This window comes from Salvelinus alpinus, chromosome 4 (assembly GCF_045679555.1).
Source record: "Salvelinus alpinus chromosome 4, SLU_Salpinus.1, whole genome shotgun sequence".
Taxonomy (NCBI): domain Eukaryota; kingdom Metazoa; phylum Chordata; class Actinopteri; order Salmoniformes; family Salmonidae; genus Salvelinus; species Salvelinus alpinus.
This window is the reverse complement of record NC_092089.1, coordinates 101,915,668-101,931,828: the sequence shown is the minus strand read 5'-3', so window position 1 is coordinate 101,931,828 and position 16,161 is coordinate 101,915,668. Positions and strand designations below refer to the sequence as shown.

Genomic DNA, 16,161 nt, shown 5'->3' with positions numbered 1-16,161 from the left:
GAGAGAGAGCTGGGCAGGCAGTGGGCTGTGTCTGGTTCTCTGTTGAACTGTTTCAAAGGGGCCTGTCACCAGCCCATACCGGCTCTCTCTCTCCTAATTCTACTATTAATACGAATCATTGGAGGTGTGGTTCCAATCACTATCACAGACACATGAGGTCACAGAGAGAAAATGCACATTCTCTGCATCTCTTGTCCATGCAGTCATTCTGCAGGTGCAGCCTCTCTGTTAGGCTCACTGTCTGCATGCCAGGGAGAGAAAGAGAGAGATGGGGAGAGATTGATGGAGAGAGAGTGATGAGAGGGAAAGAGTGATGAGAGGGAAAGAGTGATGAGAGAGAGAGAGATATGAGGAGAGGGAGAGAGACAGTAAGGGAGATGGGGAGCAAGTGATGGGGGAGAGAGACATAGGGAGAGAGAGAGAAAGAGAGAGAGAGAGAGATGGGGAGAGAGACAGAGAGACAGAGAGAGATAGAGAGAGGGGGGGGGAGAGAGATAGAGAGAGGGGGGGGGGAGAGAGGGTGAAATACCACAGTGTTCCATCACAGCAGCAAGATTTGTGACCTGTTGCCACAAGAAAAGGGCAACAATTGAAGAACAAACACCATTGTAAATACAACCCATATTTATGTTTATTTATTTCCCATTTTGTACTTTAACCATTTGTACATCATTACAACACTGTATATAGACATAATAAGAAATTTGAAATGTCTTTATTCTTTTGGATATTGTGTGAGTGTAATGTTTACTGTTCATTTCAGATTGTTTATTATCTACTTTACTTGCTTTGGCAATGTTAACATATGTTTCCCATGCCAATAAAGCCCTTTGAATTGAATTGAAATTAATTGAGCGAGAGAGAAAGAGAGATGAGGAGAGATAGAGAGAGATGAGGAGAGAGAGAGAGAGAGAGAGAGAGAGAGAGAGAGAGAGAGAGAGAGAGAGATGAGGAGAGAGAGAGAGAGAGAGAGAGATGAGGAGAGAGAGAGAGAGAGAGAGAGAGAGAGAGAGAGAGAGAGAGAGAGAGAGAGACGGTGCTGTACAGGGCTGAACAGGGCTGAGGAGGGCTGAGGAGGGCAGAACATGGCTGAGGAGGGCTGAGGAGGGCTAAACAAGGCTGAGGAGGGCAGAACAGGGCTGAGGAGGGCAGAACAGGGCTAAACAGGACTGAGGAGGGCAGAACGGGGCTGAACAGGGCTGAGGAGGGCTGAGGAGCGCAGAACAGGGCTGAGGAGGGCTGAACAGGGCTGAGGAGGGCCGAGGAGGGCCAAACAGGGCTGATGAGGGCTGAACAGGGCTGAACAGGGCTGATGAGGGCAGAACAGGGGTGAGGAGGGCTGAACAGGGCTGAGTAGGCCTAGAGAGGGTTGGGTGGTCTGCCCCAACCCGAATGGTGTTTGTTTCTGGCTTCACTTTGGGTTAGAGCAGGTGTCAGTGCTGGGAGGCTGGGAGAGAGAAGAGAGACGGAGGAGATGGGTTTGATTAAAATGAATAATGTCATCAGGGTCAGAGAGTTCTGCTCTTTCATTCCCTGGCAGCAGCATCGTAGAGGTTCAGAGAGAGAGCTGGTCTTTCATTCCCTGGCAGCATCATCGTAGAGGATCAGAGAGTTCTGCTCTTTCATTCCCTGGCAGCATCATCGTAGAGGATCAGAGAGAGAGCTGGTCTTTCCTTCCCTGCCAGCATCATCGTAGAGGATCAGAGAGTTCTGCTCTTTCATTCCCTGGCAGCATCATCGTAGAGGATCAGAGAGTTCTGCTCTTTCATTCCCTGGCAGCATCATCGTAGAGGATCAGAGAGAGAGCTGGTCTTTCCTTCCCTGCCAGCATCATCGTAGAGGATCATAGAGAGAGCTGGTCTTTCCTTCCCTGTCAGCATCATCGTAGAGGATCATAGAGAGAGCTGGTCTTTCCTTCCCTGCCAGCATCATCGTAGAGGATCAGAGAGAGAGCTGGTCTTTCATTCCCTGGCAGCATCATCATAGAGGATCAGAGAGTTCTGCTCTTTCATTCCCTGGCAGCATCATCGTAGAGGATCAGAGAGAGAGCTGGTCTTTCCTTCCCTGCCAGCATCATCGTAGAGGATCATAGAGAGAGCTGGTCTTTCCTTCCCTGCCAGCATCATCGTAGAGGATCATAGAGAGAGCTGGTCTTTCCTTCCCTGCCAGCATCATCGTAGAGGATCATAGAGAGAGCTGGTCTTTCCTTCCCTGCCAGCATCATCGTAGAGGATCAGAGAGAGAGCTGGTCTTTCATTCCCTGGCAGCATCATCGTAGAGGATTAGGGAGTTCTGCTCTTTCATTCCCTGGCAGCATCATCGTAGAGGATTAGGGAGTTCTGCTCTTTCATTCCCTGGCAGCATCATCGTAGAGGATTAGGGAGTTCTGCTCTTTCATTCCCTGGCAGCATCATCGTAGAGGATTAGGGAGTTCTGCTCTTTCATTCCCTGGCAGCATCATCGTAGAGGATTAGGGAGTTCTGCTCTTTCATTCCCTGGCAGCATCATCGTAGAGGATTAGGGAGTTCTGCTCTTTCATTCCCTGGCAGCATCATCGTAGAGGATTAGGGAGTTCTGCTCTTTCATTCCCTGGCAGCATCATCGTAGAGGATTAGGGAGTTCTGCTCTTTCATTCCCTGGCAGCATCATCGTAGAGGATTAGGGAGCAGGACGAGGTGTTGTCGTGTCCTGGCCAGGGGAGGACCGGACGTTAAACACAAATAACATCTGTATTGTGTCATAGTTCTGCATCAGCTGTGGTAATGTTTATCCACAGTTTATATAAACTATTAGAAAACATCCCTGTTCACGCTTCAGGTAGAGACCAAATACTGTGGGAAAACATTCAATATGTTCTGTCTATGGGCTCTGGTCAAAAGTAGCACACTATAAAGGGAATTAGAGGGTGCCATTTGGTACGCAACTCATAGAGAGAAACGTCTAGAACGAGTGGGACGCACCTCATAGAGAGAAATGTCTAGAACGAGTGGGACGCACCTCATGGAGAGAAACATCTAGAACGAGTGGGACGCACCTCATAGAGAGAAACGTCTAGAACGAGTGGGACGCACCTCATAGAGAGAAACGTCTAGAACGAGTGGGACGCACCTCATGGAGAGAAACATCTAGAACGAGTGGGACGCACCTCATAGAGAGAAACGTCTAGAACGAGTGGGACGCACCTCATGGAGAGAAACATCTAGAACGAGTGGGACGCACCTCATAGAGAGAAACATCTAGAACGAGTGGGACGCACCTCATGGAGAGAAACATCTAGAACGAGTGGGACGCACCTCATAGAGAGAAACATCTAGAACGAGTGGGACGCACCTCATGGAGAGAAACATCTAGAACGAGTGGGACGCACCTCATAGAGAGAAACATCTAGAACGAGTGGGACGCACCTCATGGAGAGAAACATCTAGAACGAGTGGGACGCACCTCATAGAGAGAAACATCTAGAACGAGTGGGACGCACCTCATAGAGGTCACCACCGATAAATCCACGATAATCGATCATTTCAATAAGCATTTCTCTATGGCTGGCCATGCTTTCCTCCTGGCTCCCCCAACCCTGGCCAACAGCTCTGCACCCCCCGCAGCTACTTGCCCAAGCCTCCCCAGCTTCTCCTTCACCCAAATCCAGATAGCAGATGTTCTGAAAGAGCTGCAAAACCTGGACCCGTACAAATCAGCTGGGCTAGACAATCTGGACCCTCTCGTTCTAAAATTATCCGCCGCCATTGTTGCAACCCCTATTACCAGTCTGTTCAACCTCTCTTTTGTATCGTCCGGGGGTGACACTCTAGAGGGGGGGGGGTGACATTCTAGACCCAAACTGTTACAGACCTATATCCATCCTGCCCTGCCTTTCTAAAGTCTTTGAAAGCCAAGTCAATTAACAGATCACTGACCATTTCGAATCCCACCGTACCTTCTCCGCTGTGCAATCCGGTTTCCGAGCCGGTCACGGGTGCACCTCAGCCACGCTCAAGGTACTAAACGATATCATAACCGCCATCGATAAAAGACAGTACTGTGCAGCCGTCTTCATCGACCTGGCCAAGGCCTTCGACTCTGTCAATCACCGTATTCTTATCGGCAGACTCAATAGCCTTGGTTTCTCTAATGACTGCCTCTCCTGGTTCACCAAATACTTCTCAGATAGAGTTCAGTGTGTCAAATCGGAGGGCCTGTTGTCCGGAACTCTCGTAGTCTATATGGGGGTGCAACAGGGTTCAATTCTCGGGCCGACTCTTTTCTTTGTATATATCAATGATGTCGCTCTTGCTGTTGGTGATTCTCTGATCCACCTCTACGCAGACGACACCATTCTGTATACATCTGGCCCTTCCTTGGACACTGTGTTAACAAACCTCCAAACGAGCTTCAATGCCATACAACACTCCTTCCGTGGGCTCCAACTGCTCTTAAACGCTAGTAAAACCAAATGCATGCTTTTCAACCGTTTGCTGCCCACACCTGCCCACCCGACTAGCATCACTACTTTGGACGGTTCTAACTTAAAATATGTGGACAATACTCTCCAGGTATCCTAGAGTTCATCAGTCTGGCTGTAAGGCTGGTCTATATCTCTGACAGGTGTTGTCTCTGTCCTCTCCAGGTATCCTAGAGTTCATCAGTCTGGCTGTAGGGCTCGTCTATATCTCTGACAGGTGTTGTCTCTGTCCTCTCCAGGTATCCTAGAGTTCATCAGTCTGGCTGTAGGGCTGGTCTATATCTCTGACAGGTGTTGTCTGTCCTCTCCAGGTATCCTAGAGTTCATCAGTCTGGCTGTAGGGCTGGTCAGTATTAGAGGAGTGGATGCAGGACTCTACCTGGGCATGAACGAGAGAGGAGAGCTCTATGGGTCGGTAAGTTAAACACTCCTCCTCTCCTCTTCCCGCCTCTACATATTCTCTCCTCTCCTCCCTCCTATCCTCTCCTCTCTCCTCGCCTCTCCTCGCCTCCCTCCTCCCTCCCTCCTATCCTCTCCTCCCTCCTCTCCTCTCCTCCTCTCTCTTCCCTCCTCCCTCCCTCTCTCCCTCCCTCCTATCCTCTCCTCCCTCCTCTCCTCTCTCCTATCCTCTCCTCTCTTCTCCTCTACTCCCTCCTGTCCTCCTCTCCTCCCTCCTCTCCTCCCTCCCTCCCTCCTCTCCTCTCCTCTCCTCTCCCTCCCTCCCTCCCTCCCTCCCTCCCTCCCTCCCTCCCTCCCTCCCTCCCTCCTGTCCTCCTCATCTCCTCTCCCCTCCTTCCTCTACTCCCTCTTCAACTCTACACCCTTTCTCTTCTCCCTCCTCTCCTCCCTCCCCTCCTCTCCCCTCCTTCCTCTCCTCTCCTCCATAGCCGAGGGAAGATGTTTTGAGTTGGGGGTGCTGGGGGGGGGGGGATAGAATCATAAAACATTGCATGCATCTATGATCGAATTTGCGTAGCGGCATACAGTTGAGCAGACACGTTTTTAGGAGTTCCACACATTTTCTTGTAGCAGATTCTGGAATCGTTTTTTGCATTTCACACAATTCTATGTCATATACATGATAGAAGAATTTAGCATAATATTTGTTATACCCCACAAATAGACAAAGTCAGGTTACTGTGCAAGGTAGGATGCAATGTTGTTACTTTATTTGTATCATTAGTTTTCTCATTACTATTGTTGTTGTTACTTTAGGCTTATTTAAACCAGTTCTTTAAATATTTAAAACGTGTCCTCCCATTAGACCTTCTGCAGGGCCGGTCCGCCCATTAGACCTTCTGCCGGGCCGGTCCTCCCATTAGACCTTCTGCCGGGCCGGTCCGCCCATTAGACCTTCTTCCGGGCCGGTCCTCCCATTAGACCTTCTTCCGGGCCGGTCCTCCCATTAGACCTTCTGCCGGGCCGGTCCTCCCATTAGACCTTCTTCCGGGCCGGTCCTCCCATTAGACCTTCTGCCGGGCCGGTCCTCCCATTAGACCTTCTGCAGGGCCGGTCCTCCCATTAGACCTTCTGCCGGGCCGGTCCGCCCATTAGACCTTCTGCAGGGCCGGTCCTCCCATTAGGCCTTCTGCAGGGCCGGTCCTCCCATTAGATCTTCTGCAGGGACGGTCCGCCCATTAGACCTTCTGCAGGGACGGTCCGCCCATTAGACCTTCTTCCGGGCCGGTCCTCCCATTAGACCTTCTGCCGGGCCGGTCCTCCCATTAGACCTTCCGCCGGGCCGGTCCTCCCATTAGACCTTCTGCCGGGCCGGTCCTCCCATTAGACCTTCTGCAGGGCCGGTCCTCCCATTAGACCTTCTGCCGGGCCGGTCCTCCCATTAGACCTTCTGCAGGGCCGGTCCTCCCATTAGACCTTCTGCCGGGCCGGTCCTCCCATTAGACCTTCCGCTGGGCCGGTCCTCCCATTAGACCTTCTGCCGGGCCGGTCCTCCCATTAGACCTTCTGCAGGGCCGGTCCTCCCATTAGACCTTCTGCCGGGCCGATCCTCCCATTAGACCTTCTGCAGGGCCGGTCCTCCTATTAGACCTTCTGCAGGGCCGGTCCGCCCATTAGGCCTTCTGCAGGGCCGGTCCTCCCCTTCTGCAGGGCCGGTCCTCCCCTTCTGCAGGGCCGGTCCTCCCCTTAGACCTTCTGCAGGGCCGGTCCTCCCATTAGACCTTCTGCAGGGCCGGTCCGCCCATTAGGCCTTCTGCAGGGCCGGTCCTCCCATTAGACCTTCTGCAGGGCCGGTCCGCCCATTAGGCCTTCTGCAGGGCCGGTCCTCCCATTAGGCCTTCTGCAGGGCCGGTCCGCCCATTAGACCTTCTTCCGGGCCGGTCCTCCCATTAGACCTTCTGCAGGGCCGGTCCTCCCATTAGACCTTCTGCAGGGCCGGTCCGCCCATTAGACCTTCTGCCGGGCCGGTCCTCCCATTAGACCTTCTGCAGGGCCGGTCCTCCCCTTCCGCAGGGCCGGTCCTCCCCTAATCTACCAATTATATGCATATCCTAGCTTCTGGGCCTGAGTAACAGGCAGTTTACTTTGGGCATGCTTTTCATCCGGACGTCAAAATACCGCCCCCTACCCAAGAGAGTTTAAAGAGCTCAGCCATGTGCTTCTTGTCAGTAACAACCACATCATCAACATAAAGGGACATGGGCAGCTGTGAGGAGGAGGGTTTATTCTCCAGGTCTTTAACCGTTTTCCAGAACTTCTTGGTGTTAGACCCACAGAGAGAACTGCTCCTTAAAGTAACTAACTTTGGCCGTCTGGATAGCCTGAGTGCACTTATTTCTCATTTGCCTGAACGAGAGCCAGTCAGCCTGAGTATGTGTGTGCAGAGCCTTTCGCCAAATGCAATTCTTTAGGTGGGGTAACTCTGCCAGATCACGGTGGAACCAGGAACCTGTTTTTAATTCTCATTTTCTTTATGGGGGCGTGTTTGTTAACAAAACCACTGAAAATATCAAAAAAGAAGGTCCAAGCGTCTTCGACAGAGGGGATCAAGCTGATTCTATATATCTATACCATTTTACAGAGGCCAGATCATGAAGGAAGGCTTGCTCATTAAAAGTGTTTTAGCGTCTATGACATATCTTGACAGGTTGTTTCACTGAGCAGCCATTACAAACACAGGCTGTAAAACAGTGATCACTAAGGTCATTACAGAAAACACCAGACTGAATAACAAGACAAACACAACTGATTTATACAAACAAAATGCATCAAAATATTTACAAACATAATGAGAATAATCATGAAAGATAAGAAGTGAAGACCTGGAGATCCTGAACATTAAATTATGTTATAGTCAGTCTGTGATTAAAGTCTGTTGTGGTTTCTTGATGGTTCAGGCTGCATGGAGGAGAATAAAATAATAATGACATGTAATAGGCTGTTATAATGACATGTTATAGGCTGTTATAATGACATGTTATAGGCTGTTATAATGACATGTTATAGGTTGTTATAATGACATGTTATAGGCTGTTATAATGACATGTTATAGGCTGTTATAATGACATGTTATAGACTGTTATAATGACATGTTATAGGCTGTTATAATGACATGTTATAGACTGTTATAATGACATGTTATAGGCTGTTATAATGACATGTTATAGGCTGTTATAATGACATGTTATAGGCTGTTATAATGACATGTTATAGACTGTTATAATGACATGTTATAGGCTGTTATAATGACATGTTATAGGCTGTTATAATGACATGTTATAGGCTGTTATAATGACATGTTATAGGCTGTTATAATGACATGTTATAGGCTGTTATAATGACATGTCATAGGCTGTTATAATGACATGTTATAGGCTGTTATAATGACATGTTATAGGCTGTTATAATGACATGTTATAGGCTGTTATAATGACATGTCATAGGCTGTTATAATTACATGTTATAGGCTGTTATAATGACATGTTATAGGCTGTTATAATGACATGTTATTGGCTGTTTTAATGACATGTAAATGTGTCTCATTTGGCCATTTTCCCTGGTTTAATGAAGGTGCTGGCTGCATGGGTGGTCACCCTAATGGTTTAGGCATATGGATGGCCGTTTTTTAAAATCTTCCCAGTCACTTGTCCGGGCGCCAAATGTTCCGAACGTTAACCCTGATATTCAATATACACTGAGTGTACAAAACATTATGAACACCTGCTCTTTCCATGACAGACTGACCAGGTGAATCCAGGTGAAAGATATGATCCCTTATTGATGTCACTTGTTAAATCCACTTCAATCAGTGTAGATGAAGGGGAGGAGACGGGTTAAAGAAGGATTTTTAAGCCTTGAGACAATTGAGACATGGATTGTGTATGTGCCATTCAGAGGGTGAACGGATAAAACAATTGAACGGGTAAAACAATAGATTGAAGTGCCTTTGAATGGGGTTTGGTAGTTCTTAATGTTTTGTCCACTCAGTGTATATATATGTAACCCACCACCTGGACCCGGTCCAATGTAGAAATATTTGATACATTTGTAAATCCACTTTTGGTAAAAATGGCTCTTGAATGTTTTGGTACCTACTGGAGAGCTCTTCTTTGTCTACACCCATTCAGCATCGTTCACACCCTCTTAATCCTTAGCCCCACCCATCTCTTTAAGGATTCACATGTGAGGCCATGTGCTAAACTGAGTGAGTAAGGTAGTGTAGTAAACAACTAAAGATTTCAAGACTAAAAGTGGTGAAAGTAGTAGTAAAAACAACCTTTATCTCGTCCTTGGCCTTTATCCTAATCTGACTTTGGTAAAAATACACTTTATCTCGTCCTTGGCCTTTATCCTAATCTGACTTTGGTAAAAACAACCTTTATCTCGTCCTTGGCCTTTATCCTAATCTGATTTTGGTAAAAAATACACTTTATCTCGTCCTTGGCCTTTATCCTAATCTGATTTTGGTAAAAATACACTTTATCTCGTCCTTGGCCTTTATCCTAATCTGACTTTGGTAAAAACACACTTTATCTTGTCCTTGGCCTTTATCCTAATCTGACTTTGGTAAAAACACACTTTATCTCGTCCTTGGCCTTTATCCTAATCTGACTTTGGTAAAAACACACTTTATCTTGTCCTTGGCCTTTATCCTAATCTGACTTTGGTAAAAACAACCTTTATCTCGTCCTTGACCTTTATCCTAATCTGACTTTGGTAAAAACACACTTTATCTCGTCCTTGGCCTTTATCCTAATCTGACTTTGGTAAAAACACACTTTATCTTGTCCTTGGCCTTTATCCTAATCTGACTTTGGTAAAAACACACTTTATCTTGTCCTTGGCCTTTATCCTAATCTGACTTTGGTAAAAACAACCTTTATCTCGTCCTTGACCTTTATCCTAATCTGACTTTGGTAAAAACACACTTTATCTCGTCCTTGGCCTTTATCCTAATCTGACTTTGGTAAAAACAACCTTTATCTCGTCCTTGACCTTTATCCTAATCTGACTTTGGTAAAAACACACTTTATCTCGTCCTTGACCTTTATCCTAATCTGACTTTGGTGCAGGCCATGTTGTTCTTCTCATTACCGTCTCTGGTAAACACCCACTATATCAAATACAATCTATGTTTATTTGACACATACACAGGATACAGAAGGTGTAAACAGTACAGTGAAACGGTTACTTGCATAGTGGAGTCTTTTGTTTAGACATGTAGCTAGCTAGCTAAACAATGAAATAAAATCCCAACTCTAATGCCACATTCAAATCAACCGGGAACAAAATATCTATATATTTTTTAATTAACTCTGACTGGGAAACATCAATTTGAACGGTCATGCACAGACGGTTCTACATGGAACCAAAAAGGGTTCTACCTGGAACCAAAAAGGGGTTCTACCTGGAACCTAAAATAGGTTCTACCTGGAACCAAAAAGGGGTTCTACCTGGACCCCAAAAGGGGTTCTACCTGGACCCAAAAAGGGGTTCTACCTGGAACCAAAAAGGGGTTCTACCTGGACCCAAAAGGGGTTCTACCTGGACCCAAAAAGGGGTTCTACGTGGAACCAAAAAGGGGTTCTACCTGGAACCAAAAAGGGGTTCTACGTGGAACCAAAAAGGGGTTCTACCTGGAACCAAAAAGGGGGTCTACCTGGAACCAAAATGGGTTCTACGTGGAACCAAAAAGGGGTTCTACCTGGAACCAAAAAGGGGTTCTACCTGGAACCAAAAAGGGGTTCTACGTGGAACCAAAAAGGGGTTCTACCTGGAACCAAAAAGGGGTTCTACCTGGAACCAAAAAGGGTTCTCCTATGGGGACTGCGGAAGAACCCTTTTTGAACCTTTTTTCTAAGAGTGTAACGTTGAAAAACAGTTCGCTCAGAACCGCTCAAAAGTTGAGGAAAATGTGTTTAGCTTCTACAGACAGATTAGTAGTTACTTTTCAGCTTTCCAAAAGGTCCGCCTACATTTTTATCACAATTGTGTTTTGAAATTTGTGAAAGGCAGATTGACAGTCTCAATCAACCATAGAAATCCAATCCAAAGATGCCAGTCCCCATTGACGTCAGGACTGGCAGCCATTGCTAGTGTACCCATGAGTTTAACTGCCAGGGTAAAAGGCTTCACATCATTCTATGGATTATATTGTATCCATGGCTACAGCGCAACAAGCCCTTCTATATGTGGGGCGTGTGTTGCCCTGATTTCAGCCTCCCGACTGTAAATGCTTCTGATAAAACTTAATCCACAGCTATTTTTTAGAAACTATTGATCCTATTTAGCTAAATGACGCTCTCTGGTATATTTATAATTATTGTATTTATGTCAGTTCAGACAGGAGTAATATCATTTTGGGGACAATTATTTATTATAGACTAATTTTGGCTAAATTATTTCAATACCTCCAGTGCCTATAATCTCCTATATGCTCTGCTCTATAATCTCCTCTATAGTCTCCTCTATAATCTCCTATATGCTCTGCTCTATAATCTCCTCTATAATCTCCTCTATAATCTCCTCTATGATCTGCTCTATAGTCTCCTCTATAATCTCCTCTATGCGCTGCTCTATAATCTCCTCTATAATCTCCTCTACGCTCTCCTCTATAATCTCCTCTATAATTGCCTCTATGCTCTCCTCTATTATATCCTCTAATCATCTCCTCTATGCTCTGCTCTATAATCTCCTCTATAATCTCCTCTATAATCTCCTCTATGCTCTCCTCTATGCTCTCCTCTATGCTCTCCTCTATGCTCTCCTCTATGCTTTCCTCTATGCTCTCCTCTATGCTCTCCTCTATGCTCTCCTCTATGCTTTCCTCTATGCTCTCCTCTATGCTCTCCTCTATGCTCTCCTCTATGCTCTCCTCTATAATCTACTCTATGCTCTCCTCTATAATCTCCTCTCTAATCTCCTATAATCTATTCTATAATATATTCTATAATCTCCTCTATGGTCTCCTCTATAATCTCCTCTATAATCTCCTCTATGCTCTCCTCTATGCTCTCCTCTATAATCTCCTCTATAATCCCCTCTATGCTCTCCTCTATGCTCTCCTCTATGCTCTCCTCTATAATCTCCTCTATAATCTATTCTATAATCTCCTCTTATCTCTCCTCAACCCCTCCACTTCTACTCACCTCACCCCTCTCCTCCTCTACTCACCTCACCCCGCCCCTCTCCTCCTCCCTCCACCTCTACTCAACTCACCCCACCCCTCTCCTCTACCCCTCCTCTACTCACCCCTCTCCTCTACCCCTCCTCTACTCACCCCTCTCCTCTACCCCTCCACCTCACCCCTCTCCTCTACCCCTCAACCTCTACTCACCCCACCCCTCTACCCCTCCACCTCTACTCACCTCACCTCACCCCTCTCCTCTACCCCTCCACCTCTACTCAACTCAACTCACCCCTCTCCTCTACCCCTCCTCCTCTACTCACCCCTCTCCTCTACCCCTCCTCCTCTACACACCTCACCCCTCTACCCCTCCACCTCTACTCACCCCTCTTCTCTACCCCTCCACCTCTACTCACCCCACCCCTCTACCCCTCCACCTCTACTCACCCCACCCCTCTCCTCTACCCCTCCTCTACTCACCCCTCTCCTCTCCTCTACCCCTCCACCTCACCCCTCTCCTCTACCCCTCCTCCTCTACACACCTCACCCCTCCACCTCTACTCACCCCACCCCTCTACCCCTCCACCTCTACTCAACTCACCCCTCTCCTCTACCCCTCCTCCTCTACTCACCCCTCTCCTCTACCCCTCCTCCTCTACTCACCCCTCTCCTCTACCCCTCCTCCTCTACTCACCCCTCTCCTCTACCCCTCCTCCTCTACTCACCCCTCTCCTCTACCCCTCCTCCTCTACTCACCCCTCTCCTCTACCCCTCCTCCTCTACTCACCCCTCTCCTCTACCCCTCCACCTCACCCCTCTCCTCTACCGCTCCTCCTCTACTCACCCCTCTCCTCTACCCCTCCTCCTCTACTCACCCCTCTCCTCTACCCCTCCTCCTCTACTCACCCCTCTCCTCTACCCCTCCACCTCACCCCTCTCCTCTACCCCTTCTCCTTTACTCACCCCTCTCCTCTACCCCTCCTCCTCTACTCACCCCTCTCCTCTCTCCCTCCACCTCACCCTGCAGCTCAACAGAAAACATTATTGTCATACAACAGGGAACAGTTATCTCCAAACAGCCTTTAACATGTGTTGTTATACCTACATATTCACATTGCATCAGGTTGCTCATATCATTCCCCCTTAGTGTATAGTGGACCTGTAACAGGAACCCAGATGAGAGGTGATTATAGATACCATGTGGAACTATAGTGGACCAGTAACAGGAACCCAGATGAGAGGTGATTATAGATACCATGTGGAACTATAGTGGACCAGTAACAGGAACCCAGATGAGAGGTGATTATAGATACCATGTGGAACTATAGTGGACCAGTAACAGGAACCCAGATGAGAGGTGATTATAGATACCATGTGGAACTATAGTGGACCAGTAACAGGAACCCAGATGAGAGGTGATTATAGATACCATGTGGAACTATAGTGGACCAGTAACAGGAACCCAGATGAGAGGTGATTATAGATACCATGTGGAACTATAGTGGACCAGTAACAGGAACCCAGATGAGATGTGATTATAGATACCATGTGGAACTATAGTGGACCAGTAACAGGAACCCAGATGAGAGGTGATTATAGATACCATGTGGAACTATAGTGGACCAGTAACAGGAACCCAGATGAGAGGTGATTATAGATACCATGTGGAACTATAGTGGACCAGTAACAGGAACCCAGATGAGAGGTGATTATAGATACCATGTGGAACTATAGTGGACCAGTAACAGGAACCCAGATGAGATGTGATTATAGATACCATGTGGAACTATAGTGGACCTGTAACAGGAACCCAGATGAGAGGTGATTATAGATACCATGTGGAACTATAGTGGACCTGTAACAGGAACCCAGATGAGAGGTGATTATAGATACCATGTGGAACTATAGTGGACCTGTAACAGGAACCCAGATGAGAGGTGATTATAGATACCATGTGGAACTATAGTGGACCAGTAACAGGAACCCAGATGAGAGGTGATTATAGATACCATGTGGAACTATAGTGGACCAGTAACAGGAACCCAGATGAGAGGTGATTATAGATACCATGTGGAACTATAGTGGACCAGTAACAGGAACCCAGATGAGAGGTGATTATAGATACCATGTGGAACTATAGTGGACCAGTAACAGGAACCCAGATGAGATGTGATTATAGATACCATGTGGAACTATAGTGGACCAGTAACAGGAACCCAGATGAGAGGTGATTATAGATACCATGTGGAACTATAGTGGACCTGTAACAGGAACCCAGATGAGGTGATTATAGATACCATGTGGAACTATAGTGGACCAGTAACAGGAACCCAGATGAGAGGTGATTATAGATACCATGTGGAACTATAGTGGACCTGTAACAGGAACCCAGATGAGGTGATTATAGATACCATGTGGAACTATAGTGGACCTGTAACAGGAACCCAGATGAGGTGATTATAGATACCATGTGGAACTATAGTGGACCTGTAACAGGAACCCAGATGAGATGTGATTATAGATACCATGTGGAACTATAGTGGACCTGTAACAGGAACCCAGATGAGAGGTGATTATAGATACCATGTGGAACTATAGTGGACCTGTAACAGGAACCCAGATGAGAGGTGATTATAGATACCATGTGGAACTATAGTGGACCTGTAACAGGAACCCAGATGAGAGGTGATTATAGATACCATGTGGAACTATAGTGGACCTGTAACAGGAACCCAGATGAGAGGTGATTATAGATACCATGTGGAACTATAGTGGACCTGTAACAGGAACCCAGATGAGAGGTGATTATAGATACCATGTGGAACTATAGTGGACCAGTAACAGGAACCCAGATGAGAGGTGATTATAGATACCATGTGGAACTATAGTGGACCTGTAACAGGAACCCAGATGAGAGGTGATTATAGATACCATGTGGAACTATAGTGGACCTGTAACAGGAACCCAGATGAGAGGTGATTATAGATACCATGTGGAACTATAGTGGACCTGTAACAGGAACCCAGATGAGAGGTGATTATAGATACCATGTGGAACTATAGTGGACCAGTAACAGGAACCCAGATGAGGTGATTATAGATACCATGTGGAACTATAGTGGACCAGTAACAGGAACCCAGATGAGAGGTGATTATAGATACCATGTGGAACTATAGTGGACCAGTAACAGGAACCCAGATGAGATGTGATTATAGATACCATGTGGAACTATAGTGGACCTGTAACAGGAACCCAGATGAGAGGTGATTATAGATACCATGTGGAACTATAGTGGACCTGTAACAGGAACCCAGATGAGAGGTGATTATAGATACCATGTGGAACTATAGTGGACCTGTAACAGGAACCCAGATGAGAGGTGATTATAGATACCATGTGGAACTATAGTGGACCTGTAACAGGAACCCAGATGAGAGGTGATTATAGATCCAAGATGGCGTAGCAGTCGGATGTGTCTTTGTCCTGTCTGTCCCGTGTAAATAGTATTCGTATTTTTCGTATACATTTCGTATATATTTTTATTTCACTTTCCATTTAGGAACTGAATATACATTCCTACATTCCGCCTCACCCAATGTGGTACGGACCTGCTATTTTTTTTATACTTTAGAACCGTAACCCCAATCAGAAGCTAGCCAGATAACTAGCTACTAGCTAGTAGTCAGTTAGCCACTGCTGCGGTCTTCACCCTTAACTCGGACACAGCCAGCTTCAATACTGGGCCAATACCTGCCAGTCTGCAAGCGCGATATCAACCCAGAGCATATAGGACTGCTTTTTCTCTACCACATCACCGGATTCCTGACGCAAGCTCTGGACAATTACACCGTATTATCACAGCTAGCTAGCTGCAACCGAGTGGCTACTACTGGCTAACACCTCTGTCCCGAAGCAAGCACCAGTTAGCCTTGAGCTAGCCTCGAGCTAGGCCCATCTGCCGGCTAGCCGAAGAGGTCTACCAGCGAATTCTTGGGCTACAATACCTCTTTTGCCAATTGGACTGGACCTTTTTTTTGCCGACACAGAGCCCTGCCAATCCATCACAACTGGTCTAAATCAGCTACAAGCTAATTTAGCCATTTTTTGCCGCTGCTAG

At 46.9% G+C, this 16,161-nt stretch overlaps 1 protein-coding gene across 1 annotated transcript in view; it reads left to right on the top strand.

The window, feature by feature from the left end:
• Window positions 1–16,161, top strand: part of LOC139574858 (fibroblast growth factor 16) — a 42,975-nt gene that overhangs the window by 9,826 nt on the left and 16,988 nt on the right. Inside the window, exon 2 of the mRNA XM_071399827.1 lies at window positions 4,771–4,874. Coding sequence (XP_071255928.1) covers window positions 4,771–4,874 — 104 coding nt within the window. The remainder of the gene's footprint in view (window positions 1–4,770; window positions 4,875–16,161) is intronic.